This window comes from Rhinatrema bivittatum, chromosome 2 (assembly GCF_901001135.1).
Source record: "Rhinatrema bivittatum chromosome 2, aRhiBiv1.1, whole genome shotgun sequence".
In the NCBI taxonomy this organism is placed as follows: Eukaryota; Metazoa; Chordata; class Amphibia; order Gymnophiona; family Rhinatrematidae; genus Rhinatrema; species Rhinatrema bivittatum.
Genome location: NC_042616.1, coordinates 169935494 through 169950116, shown reverse-complemented (window position 1 = coordinate 169950116; position 14623 = coordinate 169935494). Strand labels below are relative to the sequence as shown.

The window sequence follows — 14623 nt, the reverse complement described above, 5'->3', positions numbered from 1 at the left end:
GATAATGTTTAGTTAAGTTGCTAAGGCAGATACGCAAATCATTTTGTTCATAACCTTTTGTGTAATTCTTTTCTTTTTCTTTTTCTGTCCAAAGTATCCAGAATTATTTGCAAACTTGCCCATTCGCCAACAGTCAGGCATTTTGCTATATGGGGCTCCTGGGACAGGGAAAACTCTATTGGCAGGAGTAATTGCTCGGGAGAGTGGAATGAATTTTATCAGCATCAAGGTAAGTTAAATACTTCTTTAGGGGCACAATTCACTAAGGAGTAGATTTTAAAAGCCCTGCGAGCCGCCGGGATGCACGTAAGTCCCGGGGCTTTGCTTGGGGGGCGGGGCCAGAGGCGTGATGGCGGTCCGGGGGCGGGGCTGAGTGCTCCGGCACAGCGGCCTGTGCCGGGGCAGGGAGCCGGCGACGCGAGGCAGGTGTAACTCAACGAAATAAGATAGGGGAGGGGGATTTAGTTAGGGCTGGGGGTGGGTTACATAGGGGAAGGGAGGGAAAGGTGGGGGGGACGACAAAAAAAAAGTTCTCTCCAAGGCCGCTCTGATTTCGGAGCGGCCTCGGAGGGAACGGAGTCAGGCTACGCTGCTCGGCACACGCAGGCTGCCGATTTTGCGCAGCCTTGTGCACGCCGACCCCGGCTACGTAGCCGCGCGTATCTTTTAAAATCCGGCGTACTTTTTTAAAATCTGCCCCTAAGCATTTTTCTCCCCTAGAGACAAAATGAGAGAGAATCCTTAGTGCAGTAGGCCTTAAGTGCATCTATTAGCATAAATCTGCATATCTAGCAGGCATATGCCCCTAAATTGGTGGTCTATTTTTTATAGAACATACCAAAATGATAAATTTAAAACAGACATAATGAAGATGACCTTGCTGAGGTCCCAGCCGGCAGGTAGAAAAGTAGGAGTATCTGGCAGCAGCACTGATGAACTGTGTGGAGGACGAAAGTAATTGGCACAGGAAACTGAAACTCCTACTCATTCCTCGAGAAGGAAAACTTAGTGCTGCCACTGCCCAATATGTTATATACCCATTCTGTGGAAAAGCAGGAGTTGATTTCCAGTATTGTTGGTCTGGCACATTTGAATTCAGTGGAAAAAAGTGTTGGTATTAGTGCATCATGTGTGTGCAATATGGCAGTATTGATTTTAGAAAAGAGAGTGTTCATGAATAAGGCATTTCATCCTAATCAGTTCAAATGTTCAAAGACTGTATACCCTCAATATAAGAAGACAGCTTTTAAATGAAGTATTTTCTCTGCAAATGTGGGGCTTCCTTCGAGATATCCTGCACCCAGCCCTTCCTCTCGCATTCAGCAATGTATAGGTTTGGACTTCGGGAGGCAGAGGCAGGATCTCAGAACCTTTTAGTATTGGTAGGGGAACGAGGCAGGGTTGTCACCTGTCCTGGATGCTATTCAACCTGGTAATTGAACTACTGGCCCAAGCTATGTTAAACTCTCAGGATATTCAGGGCTTCCATTTGGGCAAAGGTATCCACAAAATCTCCTTATATGCAGATGATGCCCTCCTTTAATTGACAAATCTTCCACATTCTATAGCAGAATACAGATCCTTTTGGATCGCTATGGCTCCTTGTCAGGATACATGATAAACTATTCTAAGTCAGAAATTACACTAGCAGGTGGGGGGTGGGATAGTAATGCAGAGGGGTTAGATATATCCAGAAAGCTCAGTCTGGTTTCAAGTACTTGGGTATAGGATCCCAAAGATCTTTGAAAATTATATAACTATGTGCCATTAATGGCTAAAATCAAGGTAGACTTGGGGAATTGGACACCTCACCTGATTTCTTTGATAAGCAGAGTGAATTTGATTAAAAATAGCTAGTCTTCCAAGATTGGTCTATCCCTTTATGTGCATCCCATGTGATGTACCTGTAATGACATTCCAACTCCTTAGAGGAGCAGTGACTAGTTTTTTATGGAAGGGTAAATCCCCGAGACTGGAATATCAAATATTGGTTAAACATAGAGACTCAGGTGGACTGGGACTCCCAGAGTTCCAGTGGTACTATTGGGCCTGTCGTATGGTATGTATCCGTGCCTGGATAAGTGATGAGCTGTCACAACCTGGGCTGGGAATGGTAAGAGAAGCAGCAAGGGGGGGTGCAGTTTGGCCTCCTTGTTGCAAATGCCTTTCTCCTCTAACCCACTCAGGTCTATCCTGAGAAACCATTCAATGATAGCACATACTTTGAGGGTGTGGAAGGCGGTAAAGCATCATATTACAGCCTTGGATACAACAGTGTCATATATGGCAACAATAGTACAGAATCTGCTCACGTTAAAGTGCACTTTCTCTCCAGAAATGGAGAGTTGGGCTGCGGTTGGATTTGAAACACCTTGGTCAATTGACAGATAATGGTAGCATAAAATCCTTCATGGAGTTGGTTGCAAAATTCCGGATTCCTCCATTCCACATTGATACCTTTTATTTGCAATTGCTTAAAGATATCTTTCAAATTGTCATACTGGATCCTGAAATGGTCAAAAGTGCAGGGGTGGAGGTGGTGTTATGCGCAAGAGGGAAAGCAAGGCACTTGATATTGGTGCTTTATAAATCTAGCAGGGCAAAATTATATGAGACAGTAACATCTCCAGAATTGATTCAGCAGTAGAATGTAGATTTGAATACAAACTGGGATACCGAATTCTATATGGAAAAGATCACGGAAACTTATGATATGTTGTAAAGGACAGGAATTGCTGTATGTTACTGAATTGCTTGTACCAAACTCCATTTCTCTTTTCAAAATTTAATAGTGATAAAGCATGCTGGCAGGAATGTGGTGGAATTGTTTTCATGTGCAGTCATTCTGGGCAGAGGTATTTCTAACATTTGCGGACAGAGATTGCAACCGGACCCTGCATTATGTTTTATGGGTCGGTGAGTTGATCGATCTAGAATGAGAGGATGCTGAGGGTTAGTAGGCCAGCTACTGCATGCTGCAAGACTGACAGTGGCCCCACTTTTGAAAGCGGTCTTCAAGGATACGGTGTTAGGGGGGAAAAAAGAAGGAAAATATTGCTCCGATGGAAGATCTCACACACCTGCTCCGGGAGGCTGAAGAAGATAAATATGTCAGGGTGGGCTCCTTACTGCATATGGAGGTATCGAGATGTTACTGCTTAGGAGACTGAATGGGCAGCACGTGGAGGCTGGGGAAATTGATACATAAAATCTATCTATTACCATGTTTGAAGTGCCATGATTGTATCTTGATCTGGCAGAAGCATAATGTAATTCTGTACTGTTATAAAATAAAAAGTTACACACACAAAAAAAAAAAAGTTTGGACAAGTTCCTGGAGGAGAAGTCTATAAACTGTTGTTAATTAAGTTGACATGGGGAATAGCCACTGCTTATTACCAGCATTAGTAGCATGGGATCTATTTAATGTCTGGGTACTTGTATCCTGGTTTGACCTCTGTTGGAAACAGGATGCTGGGCTTGATGGACCCTTGGTCTGACCCAGTAAGCCAACTTCTTATGTTCTTAGGATTTTCTTACTTTGAAGGCACAGCAAAGATTTGTTAATTCTTTTGGAAGTTAAAGCAAACAAAATTACTGAGTTTATTATTTGTTTTTAATTACTACCATATCAGACTGGTGTTCTGTGTGTTTTACAACATACATAAATTAATACAAATGTGCTTTGTGCAATTTGCAGCATAAATACAAAAGTCAAAACAAATGTGTAAGTTGATACAAGTATACAGTATGGTTCAATAAATAAGATGAGCAGTAGGCAGTAGAGATCAGTATTAGATGGGTTGGAGGTAGATTCACGTGGCCAGTGTGCCATCCAGTGTAGGATAGTCATTGTAGGGGTAGAACTAAGTATAAAGGAGGGGTGCTCATTAGATTTTAGAATTATGTCTGGGAAGGTGGATCAGAATTGCCAAACCTTGCAGAGTTTTCTGAAGCCTAGGTAGTACTTGGTGGCTCTTAAGTCCTTTGAGATGGTGTTTTCTAGTTTGGGGCCCAGATAGGACAAGGCCCTGTTAGCTTTAGTTAATCTTGCCTCAGCTATGGGTGAGATGTGCAGGCAGATCTCTTGTGGTGATTGAAGAGTTTTTGTCTGTGATATCTAGAGTCAGCTGGTCTGTTAAGATATTTCGGGCTCTTAGTGTATTGTAGGAAGAGAATTCAGAATTCATCCCTGCTGACAACAGGCAGACCATGTAGGTTGTGCAAGCAGCATGCATATTTCTAGGACAGTTTCAGTCCTAGACGTATGCATGCTGCTGTGTTTTGGACCAACTGGCGGTGGTGATTTGCATTTCATTCCTGACAATACTGCTCACTGTGTTTGAAAGTGCCTTTGTGCATTCTTTTTAGATTTTCCCACTGTTTTGAATCTATATAAACTAGCCGTTAAGCCCGTAACAACGGGCTACATTTAAAAAAATGTTTTCGGTCCATTTCCTTCCCACTTCCTCCCCCCTCGTCTCCCCTCCCCCTCTCCTCCCTCTCCCCCCCTCACCTCCCCCCTCATCTCCCCTCCCCTCCCCCTCTCCTCCCTCTCCCCTCACTCTCTCCTCCCTCACTCTCACCTCCCCCCTCCCCTCCCCTCACCACTCCCCCCACCTCACTCACCTCCCTCCCCCACCTCACTCTCACCCCCTCCCCTCACTCTCCCCTCCCCTCATCTCACTCTCCCCCCTCCCCTCACTCACTCCCCCTCTCTCAATCCCCTCCCCTTTCAGCTCATCTACAACCGGCAGACGGGGGTGTCCCTCCCTCGCGCCGCCGCTACTGCTCCTCCCTCCCTCGCGCGCGTCGCCGCCACTGCTCCTCCCACTCCTGCTTGTTGTTGTCGTCGCCGCCGCCGCGGCTACTGCTCCTCCTGCTCCTGCTCGTCGCTGCCGCTCCTGCTCGTTGCTGCTGCCGCCGCCGCTCCTGCTCCTAAGGAGCAGGTGCCATTTTTTTTTTTCGGGCACGCTCCGCTCTGGCCGACGTGCTCTCGCCCGCGCATGCGCTGTAGAGCTGCTCTCTACTGCGCATTTGCGGCACGTCGTTCAGGGCTCCTTTATCTAGTAGATGGCTGCATTGACCTGTAGTAAGTTGGGAGCGGACATGGCTTGGGAAACATCTGGAGGATAAAGAAGCCAGACTCTGGCTGGATCCTCACACACAGTTTTAATTAGAGGAAAGCAAAATACAAAAGAGAGGTTTATCATCTTTGCAGTCCTGGTAGCAGTCAAATATTAAACACAACTTGTCCCCGCATAGGCTGGCTTTCTGCCTGTACCCTGAGGCCTCCCTAATCCTTCTAGGCCCTGTTGTCTTATCCTCTGGTTAAGGCTCTGACTTTGGGCCATAATACCTTGCTAGGCTGGTCTTTAAGGGAGGACCAGGCCGGATAGCCATGGCCAGTCCTTTAAGGTGTTCTGGGGGAGTTTCCTGTATATTCCCTCACATGATCCACCCAATGAAGACATTACCTAGACTCAAAGTATGAATATAGCATGATCAATTAAAGTACGGATGCAGGCAAGGATATTTTTAAAAAAATAGGCATAGTCATAAGAAAAAGTGCCTATCTTTTATATTAGTAAAAACAAAAAGAGCAGTATCAGGAGAAATAAAATATAGTAGGTCTACTTAAAGGTAACCTAGGAATAAGAACAAAAAGAGGAAGCAAATGAGCCAAAAAAAGAGGTAAGTTAATTTGAATACTGTAGCTAGTACTGCAGTGTAAACTAGTATTACATGAATGTAGGTGTGCTGTGCTATGCAGCTTTCAGGGTTCTCTTTAGTGCCAACCAAAATGCAGAAAATATTTGGGATTTTATCAGTGTAATATAGCGACATTTTATTTTTTAATGATTTTAGTGTATTTTAGAAATTTGAAAAATGCTGCTAATTTTGCTGAGGGGATCTGGCTGGCAGGCTGTCTTTCCCAGGAGCTGGCTGGACCATGGTGATGAGTGGCAGTGAAACGCTCCTAAGAAATACATACTGCGAATACATACTCTTGTTTGCTTTCTTCATTTCTGTTAGAAGTTCCCTCTCCCAAGTTAGCCTGCTTATGAGTCGCACATGAGCGCTCATTCTCCATCTATGGTTCCAGTTTATAAAACTCACTGCCAACTAATCTGCAGCTGAGCAGGGACTCAAAAAGCTTTAAGAAGCTTCTAATTTAAATCATTTTATTAAGCAACAGCAGTACAAACAAACAGTGGCACACACTCTGTTCTGGTGCGCACCCGCACAACTAGGTAAGAATGTTACTTGCTTACGTTCTTCCCCATATGTAATCCCTCCCCCCACCCTCATACAGTCTGAAGATGTGACCAGTGAATAAACATGAAGACAGCATAAAGGACAAGTAATAAATAGATGCATACTAGCTGTCTCTTCATAGATAATGTACTCGCCATCAATAAAAAAAAAAAAAAAAAAAAGGAAGAAGCTTCAACAAGCAACTTCCAATGAAATTACAAAAGGCAATAGCAATGATTAACAGGCATGGCTCAGATGCATTCCCTTCCCCGCCACTCTTTTACAAAGTCTATACCACTGATTTTAACAAAGATAAAATAAGCGAATAAATAAATACATATAAAGGGAAGAGTACCACAAATGCACATTCTAAGGATTATTGATCACCAGGCTTTTTGCTTTGGGAGAAAGCAACTGCAGATACTGGTCCCATATGGACGTGAAATGCAATTTGCTCTTGAAGAATCTCGTGATATCTACATTTTCCATTTGCATTAGTGCATGTAAACTATTTCTCCAAGCCCAATATGCAGGTGCATCTTTATCACACCACAAGGACAGCACAGCCTTTTTCCACAGCAGCCAAGCTTTCCGAAGAAAAAAGCGGTCCCCCTACCCACATTATCCAACATCTGTTATGTTTTACATTTCTAGACTACTTCCTTGAACCAAAGTAGAACTTATAGCAGTTTACAAAGGGAAATAAATAGTGCAATAACAATAAACATACATTAGTACATTAAGAAATTAATACACCAGTAAAATACATTAATATAAAAAAGCTAATACCTCAAAAATACAAGAGTATATCAAATTGGAAAAAAATGAAACCAAGCCTATGTTCACCAGGGAACCTAAGCTATAAGCCAGCTAACAAAATATCCATTTAATATTAGAATAACCATCCAAGCATATCCCGTACTCTCAGCCTACCCAATACCCCTAAATAATGTTAGCCCTCAGTTTTCCAGCTGCTCCTGAAAGCAGGATCAGCTAAAGTGTCTCTCCCCAGATGACATCACAGGGAGGTGGCGGGCAGTGGTAGTCCTGGTCTGTGTCCTTTTGGATCCCTGCAATCTAGCCACTAGGTGTCGCCCTTAAGCAACGACTGTTGTACCCACTGCCCTGCATTGTGAATGCTGCCTCAGAAACATTTTAATAAACCCCTAGATTTATTGATCATACTTCTTCAATATGATCTGTACAGCCTATGACAAACTAAAAAGTCTGCATGTTTTGAGAGCTGCGGAAGCCCATAGTTGTGTGATGCTGAAGCTAGTTTAGAAGGAATATGAAAGTATTTACATACCACCACTGCATGGTTTAGGTAGCAAAATCTATGAATCAATTTTACTTGGCAAATTTTGACGCAGAATATATTAGTGAATGGATTTTTATAAATGAGTGAAGCTGAGGTAGAAATAGTGCTTTAAAGAAACATTTAAGCGCTGTGGACAAATGCTGTATTTTAGTGTTGTATGCTGTCAGAAAGAGCATTTATATTGAAAACTATTTTCTCCATGACTATTTTCACTCTGTTAAGTTCTTACCAAAGAGTGTAATGGGGGTCTTGCACTTCTGCAAAAGCTTCATGATAGGCTCTGCAGGGAGGGTAGAAGTCAGCTTGATAATTGGCATCTAAAGACTAACCCTGAATGACAAAATAACTTTTTTTCCCCCCTATTTTGAAGATGTGTACCCTTCAAGAGTATTTCAAAATAACCATTTACCTTTTGAGTTTGGTTACCTGATATGCTTATTTAAAAGGAGTGTCACCTGCACAGACTTGTCTGTTTGTCCATTAGTTACTGAATCTGATTTAAACAGGTAGTAAACCTGTGGCCAACTCAAAACTGCATTACTTTTTTTTCCTTTCTTTTACAGGGCCCAGAGCTGCTTAATAAGTATATTGGAGCTAGTGAACAAGCTGTACGAGATGTCTTTAACAGGTGATTGCAGATTTGCCCAGCAGTAAATTCTACACTTCATGTTTGTCGTTGGTAATTTTAAACAAAATGTTAATGTATTTGTAATGCACCACTTAGAGATTTATGTATGAAGCAGCTTACAATCTTAATCAGGGCCGGATCTAAGATTTTGGCGCCCATAGGTAGAGTGCGTTGACGGCACCCCTTTGAAACTATGCCAGCACATGTCCCTAAAGCAAGCAGAAGCAGGCTCCTCTTTGGTCTGGATGTTTGGTACCTTCAAAATTTGGCACCCTAGGCAGTTGCCCGTGTTTCCTGTGCCTAAATCTGGGCCTGGTCCTAATGAATTCTGTAAGTTTTAGTTTTATGGAACATTTCTGAGCTTGTAGTCTGTCCACTTTGGACAAGTACTCCTTATTTCAGCGTTTCCCAACCAGTGTTCCGTGGCTGCAGTCTTCATTCTCTTTCCTTCATGGCCTGCAGAATGCCCTCCTGGCAGTAGGTGGGGTTGGAGAGCTGCTCTTATCTGCAGCTGTTCCTGTCTTTTTTCCTCTGCAACAAGAGCTCTGTAGTCTTGCCAGACCTGCTGGCCCAGTGCAATTCTGATTGCAGAGGGAAGCCAGCAGAGGAGGAAGAAGCCAATATTAGGTAAGTGCTGCTCACAGATTTCTACCATTTATTTATTTTATTTAGCATCTCTTATTATTCACTAACTCCACACAGTGTTTGTTGTGAAGTACAAAAAAATTCATAAAATTACATTAAAACAAAACAATGACCATAAAATACAAATATACAGTGCTAACAATAATACAATGCATAATTCAAATATTAAATTCCTGCATAAAATAAAATGCTTATACTTGTTTCCTGAATATTATAATATCAGTAATGAGGCATATTTCTCATGGTAACGCATTCTGTAAAATGGGTGCTATATATGAGAATGCTGAATCACGTATAGTTTGAAATCGATAATCTTTTAATAATTTTATTTTTATTTATTTAAGTTTTTCTATACCGGCATTCGCGATAAAAATCGCATCATGTCGGTTTTTAATAATGGTATTAGACGGTATCATGTCGGTCTAATAATAAAAATCGCATCATGTCGGTCTAATAATGGTATTAGACGGTATTTTTGGATTGCAAGCTTCGCCCTGGCCCATATCTTTTCAAGGTACCAGCAAGTCCACATAAATTATTACCTTGCAGCAATTTAAAAACTATGAGCCCTATTATAAAATGCACTCTCCTACATACAGGCAGCGAGTGCAATTACACTAAAACTGGTGACCTATGCTCAGTTCAACTAATACCAGACAAAATTTGCGCCGTTACATCTTGTAATAATTATAATGCACGTAATGCACACCCCCATTTCCAGGACATGGGGGGATGGGAGAGCTGAATGTGCCATGGGATGTAGGGGAAATGGAAAAGGTGGTGATGTCATGGTGGGTTACCAAAATAAACACTTAAATACTGGCAGCTTAAAGAAAGATCTTTATTTAGATGAAGTATGGAAAATTCCAGAAGATTGCAAGATTACCAGCAAGGCAATTCAGAAGCAATCTTTCAGAGCATTATTTACACAATAGATTAAATACATTATCACCTTCAGCTTACACAGTGAGTTAGTTTGCATAACATTTTCCTAATTGGGTGTCAGTAACATCCTTTTAATAGGATAGTATTATAATTGCATCTCCTGTATGTTAATGAGGCTGGGATTCTTATAAGTCGTGTGATTTATTGTAAATTGAGCCCAGAAAACAGGAAAAAAATGTAAAGCTGAACTTGACTTCTGGCCTGCATTCTACCATTTCAGCAAATTCTGTCATGTCAGTAACCTTGAATAATTTTACAAGTATGATCAGTGTAATTTCAGAGTACAGTAATAACTTCATAGGAAAATCTTTTCAAAGCATACTAACAAGTTATCCATCTAAATGGCTTTGAATATTGAGCTCAGAATGTTCCTTCTATTTCTGTGGGGGCAACCATGATGAATTTTTATATTTTGAATAAAGCAGAGCATAACAAAACAGGAAGAACTTGTTTCCAGTGTACTGTTTGGAGCTCGTAGGGATCTATGGATGAGACAGGACAACTTTATAGTCTCTGCATACTAGACATTATATCAACAATTGGAGAATTTACATAGAGACAAGGTCTGATTTTATATTTGGTTCTTCATTGGTATAAAATGGGACAGGTTCTTCATTCCATCTAACTCAGTATCTTGTATTTTTCTGATATGTACATGCCCCTTTTCTTTCTTACTCTTCTCAGAGACTTTAGGTTTTATTTTACCAGTGTTGTGTATTTGCCTCATGTCTTTGTCCCGCTGAAAATAGATTTGTGCCTAAAGGGTTTATAAATAATTGGAATTATAGTTCAATATCAGTTTCATTTTGTGTTGGTTTTAGATAATTGAAACAAGTTTTATTATCTACTAAGGCACGGTCACATTCAGTGGTCTGCAGAGCAACAGGAATATAAACCAGTAACAGGCCACTTTGATTTGCATTTATTGCTAATTATTTGTATTATTTATCTGTTGTAAAGTCTATAATTATGAATAACAGTGATGAATTAGTGCATGGCTATGTGCTGATGGAGCACAATAATATGCTAAAAAATGATCTAGCTTATGTGCTTAAAAAAGACATCATTTGGAATCTTAGTCTTTAGCTTGTTGAATTTTGTTTGATTTTTTTTTTGTAACTTGGCAGTAGGTAAGAGGAATAGAATTGCTATGTACGTTCTTTGATGGTGATTATTCTGAGCAACTAAAACAAATCTGTGAGATAATGGAGGCATGTAATACAGGGATCCTCAAACTTTTTAAAGGAAGGGCCACATAGGAAATTTCAAATTGCCAAGAGGTGGGGAGGTCCCCCTCAGTTTACTGAGTGATAGGGTGAGGTAGGGAGGAGAAACATGACCTGTCCCTTTTGAATGAATGGTTTGAAATGCTGGAAAAGGGAGGGGACAAGATTCCCAGGGTGTGGTAGATAGTGACAGTAATATTTTTAGATTTCTTGGAAGTTGGCAACCCTGCCACACCCCTGGGAACCTTGCTCCTTGGCTTACCCTGCATGCCCCCTGAGGTACATGAGTAGTATATATTTGGCACATCCTTTTCCCTCTATCTCATTTGCTGCACTCCTATCACTCTTGTCCCATCCCCTCTCATTCCTTCACCTCTTTTCCCCCTCCCTTTCACCTGCTGCCTTAACCTCCCTTCCCTCTCATTCCATCCCTTCCCCCTTTTGCTTCACATTCACCTCTCCCCACTTTACTTCACATCCCATCCTTTCTCACTAATCCCTCTCCCCACTTTTCCCCTCCCTTCACTTCATTCTCACCAGTCCATTAACGGCTATTAATCAAATTTACTTAGGGAATAGCCACTGCTATTAATTGCATCAGTAGCATGGGATCTTCTTAGTGTTTGGATAATTGCCAGGTTCTTGTGGTCTGGTTTGGCCTCTGTTGGAAACAGGATGCTGGGCTTGATGGACCCTTGGTCTGACCCAGCATGGCAATTTCTTATGTTCCTCTCCTTCCCCTCCTTTTACTTCTCATTTCTCTGACTCTGTCTCTCTCTCTCCCTTCCTTTCCCTCACTCACCTCCCCCAATGGTGGCCATTGATCCATCCTTTCTCCTGCTGTCAGAGCTTGGCCAATCTCACCAACCTTTCTCACACTATGCATAAAAACCCCCCAGAAAGCCTTTCTACATGGGCCGAATCCAGTGGCACCAAGAAAAAGCATGGCAGGCCAGCAAAATGAGCTAAATCTGGGTTTTGGGCTATAGTTTGGGTACCCTGATATATTAGATAAAATTGACAAACTAAAGAGTAATAAATCATCAGAACCAGATGGTATCCACCTAGAATTATGAAAATACTCAAATAGGAAATTGCAAACCTATTAGTAGTAATCATTTAAAACAGACACAATACTTGCAGACTAGAGAGTGACTAGTATAATGCCAATTTGAAACAAGGAAGGATTCCAGAAATAATCCAGGAAACTGTAGTCTGGTAAGCCTGACATTGGTGCCAAGCAAAATAAGAGACTATTCTTGAAAACAAAATCACTGGCCATATAGATAGTCATGGCTTAATGGGGAAGAATCAACATGGTTTTAACAAAGGGAAGTCTTGCCTTACAAATCTATTAGATTTTTTTTGAAAGTGTAAATAAGCATTTAGATAAAGATGAACTAGTTGATTATAGTGCACTTGACAAAGTCCTCCATGAGAGATGACTCTAGAAATTAAAAAGTTTTGGGATAGGAGACCGTGGCCTATTATGGATTGATAACTGGTTAAAAGAGAGAACTGAGGGTGGGACAAAATGGTAAGTTTTCCAAATGGAGAAAGATGATTAGTGGATTACCACAGGAATCTGTATGTGTACTGTTTTTTGGGATTTTTTTCCCCAATATATCTTTGAGGCATACAACATAGTTAGCTATACAAATTATATGGTACATCTCCACAGTTTTTGCTAAGCCCCCTTCCCCCATCCTCCCCCCACCCAACCTCTTCCGCACATTCATACTGGCATAAACATGAAAACATTTCCCATTGCTTAAGGGAATCCTAGAAATAAAAGATAAAGTTAAAGTGAAGTCTATTCAATCAATCGGTCATTAATCCAGTGCATATAACTCCTGCAAAGAGTCTGGTAATGAACAAAAAACCGAGATCCAGGATTCCTTAAATAACTTCTTCTTTTGGGAAAACCATTGATACATCGAACCATATTCCATTTGAAAAAGTTTTTAGTCATTGATGTCGTCTTCATTCCTATTGTGGGGGGCTCAGGTTTAATCCATTGAAGTAGAATACACTTCTTGGCAATTAAACACACCTTAGAGAAAAATTGTATGTTATCAGAGTTAACTCTCTCCTCCCCATATAGTTATTTAACAAACAGAGCAGGACCACTTCTTGTAAGGTCTGGACCTGCGTGTCCTTCCATTTTCGTGAGATAGCACATCTTGTCGCTGTGACAGCATATTTAATAAATAAATTGATATGTGGGTGTTCCAAATGTTTGAGATGTTTCACTTTTCTTCGCTTTATTTTCTATTATTTTCTTGCCCTTGCATTCACCCTTGAGGGAGGGAAGGGGTTGGGTAGTGGGAGGGGATTTATATTGCTCTGTTTCTTATACTGGTGTTATTTTAATGCCCATTCATTTGTCTAGATAAGGTTCATAATTCTGTGTTCATATATAAAGTACAAATGGATACTGCACTCTTTTTGTTGTTGAGCAACCAAAATCAATAAAATTTATAAATTAAAAAAAAAAAGAAAGAGCAGGACCAGCGAATCTGTGTGCATTAGAGAACCGAGCACATCACGTATAGATTCCCAAAATGCCGTTATAACAGAGCATTGCCAAAAACAATGAATCAATGAGGCGAGTGGACTATCGCACTTTAGGCAGTGATCATTTTCTATCAACCCCATTCTGCATACTCGTTGAGGTGAGAATACCACCTGATAAAAAAAAACTGATTTGTAGCTCCCTGAGAGTAACATTTAGAAACCTGAAAAATCGTTGCATAACAATACCGCAATGTGAGTATTTTATTTTTTATTTATTTATAGGTTCTTTTATACCGAGGTACGTAAAGGAATACATCACCTCGGTTTACAGTGAAACAATAATTTAGCAACCAGCTTTACATATAACAGTTTAAAACAGTAAAAACAATTAACCGAAAAGACTTTACAGAATATGCTGTACATCAAGATCTTCTCCAACATCTGTTTGCCATTTCTGGACAAGGTTACTAAAGATGGGATAAGGTTTGACTTGTAGAAACATGTAAAGACGTGACAAGGAGCCCTGCTCATTTGCAAGTTTAACAATAGAGAGAAGGAAGAATTGTCCAGCGCCCCAAAGGCTGCTCTCTGGATCCTATGAAAATGCGCCCGTAATTGCCCATACAATAGAAAATGCTCATTCTGAAATCCAAATTTATCTTTGCACTCCTCAAAAGAGTACAAACCCCCTGAGCTAGGATTTATGAAATCTTGCAAGTGTCAGTCTGAGGGGTCTTGCATATCCTCTGATTTGGGGAGCACTGAAGAAAGAATCCTTGGGTTGCTTCTTAAGGGCAATTGAAATAATACATGAATTGCCAGAGAGAAAAATTTACAAATTAAAGCCCAAATATGATGGATACCTCACATTAATGCTAAAATGTCTTAATCCCTTCAGTTCTTCCACCCTGGTATGTAGAACAAATTTTGGGTTCAGAGACGCACAGAGGGCAATCACCAGTGGGTAATCTGTATACTCTGGTTGTTTGCAAAATCTATCTCCCAGAAAGCACAAATTCGCTGCCCATGTATATAATTTAAAATCCAGTACCCCCAAATCACCATACACTTTTGGAGCTCTTA

The 14623-nt window shown here is 41.0% G+C and overlaps 1 protein-coding gene across 1 annotated transcript in view; it reads left to right on the top strand.

Moving 5' to 3' along the window:
• Positions 1-14623, top strand: part of PEX1 (peroxisomal biogenesis factor 1) — a 189344-nt gene that overhangs the window by 129575 nt on the left and 45146 nt on the right. Inside the window, exons 16-17 of the mRNA XM_029588869.1 lie at positions 95-229; positions 8143-8207. Coding sequence (XP_029444729.1) covers positions 95-229; positions 8143-8207 — 200 coding nt within the window. The remainder of the gene's footprint in view (positions 1-94; positions 230-8142; positions 8208-14623) is intronic.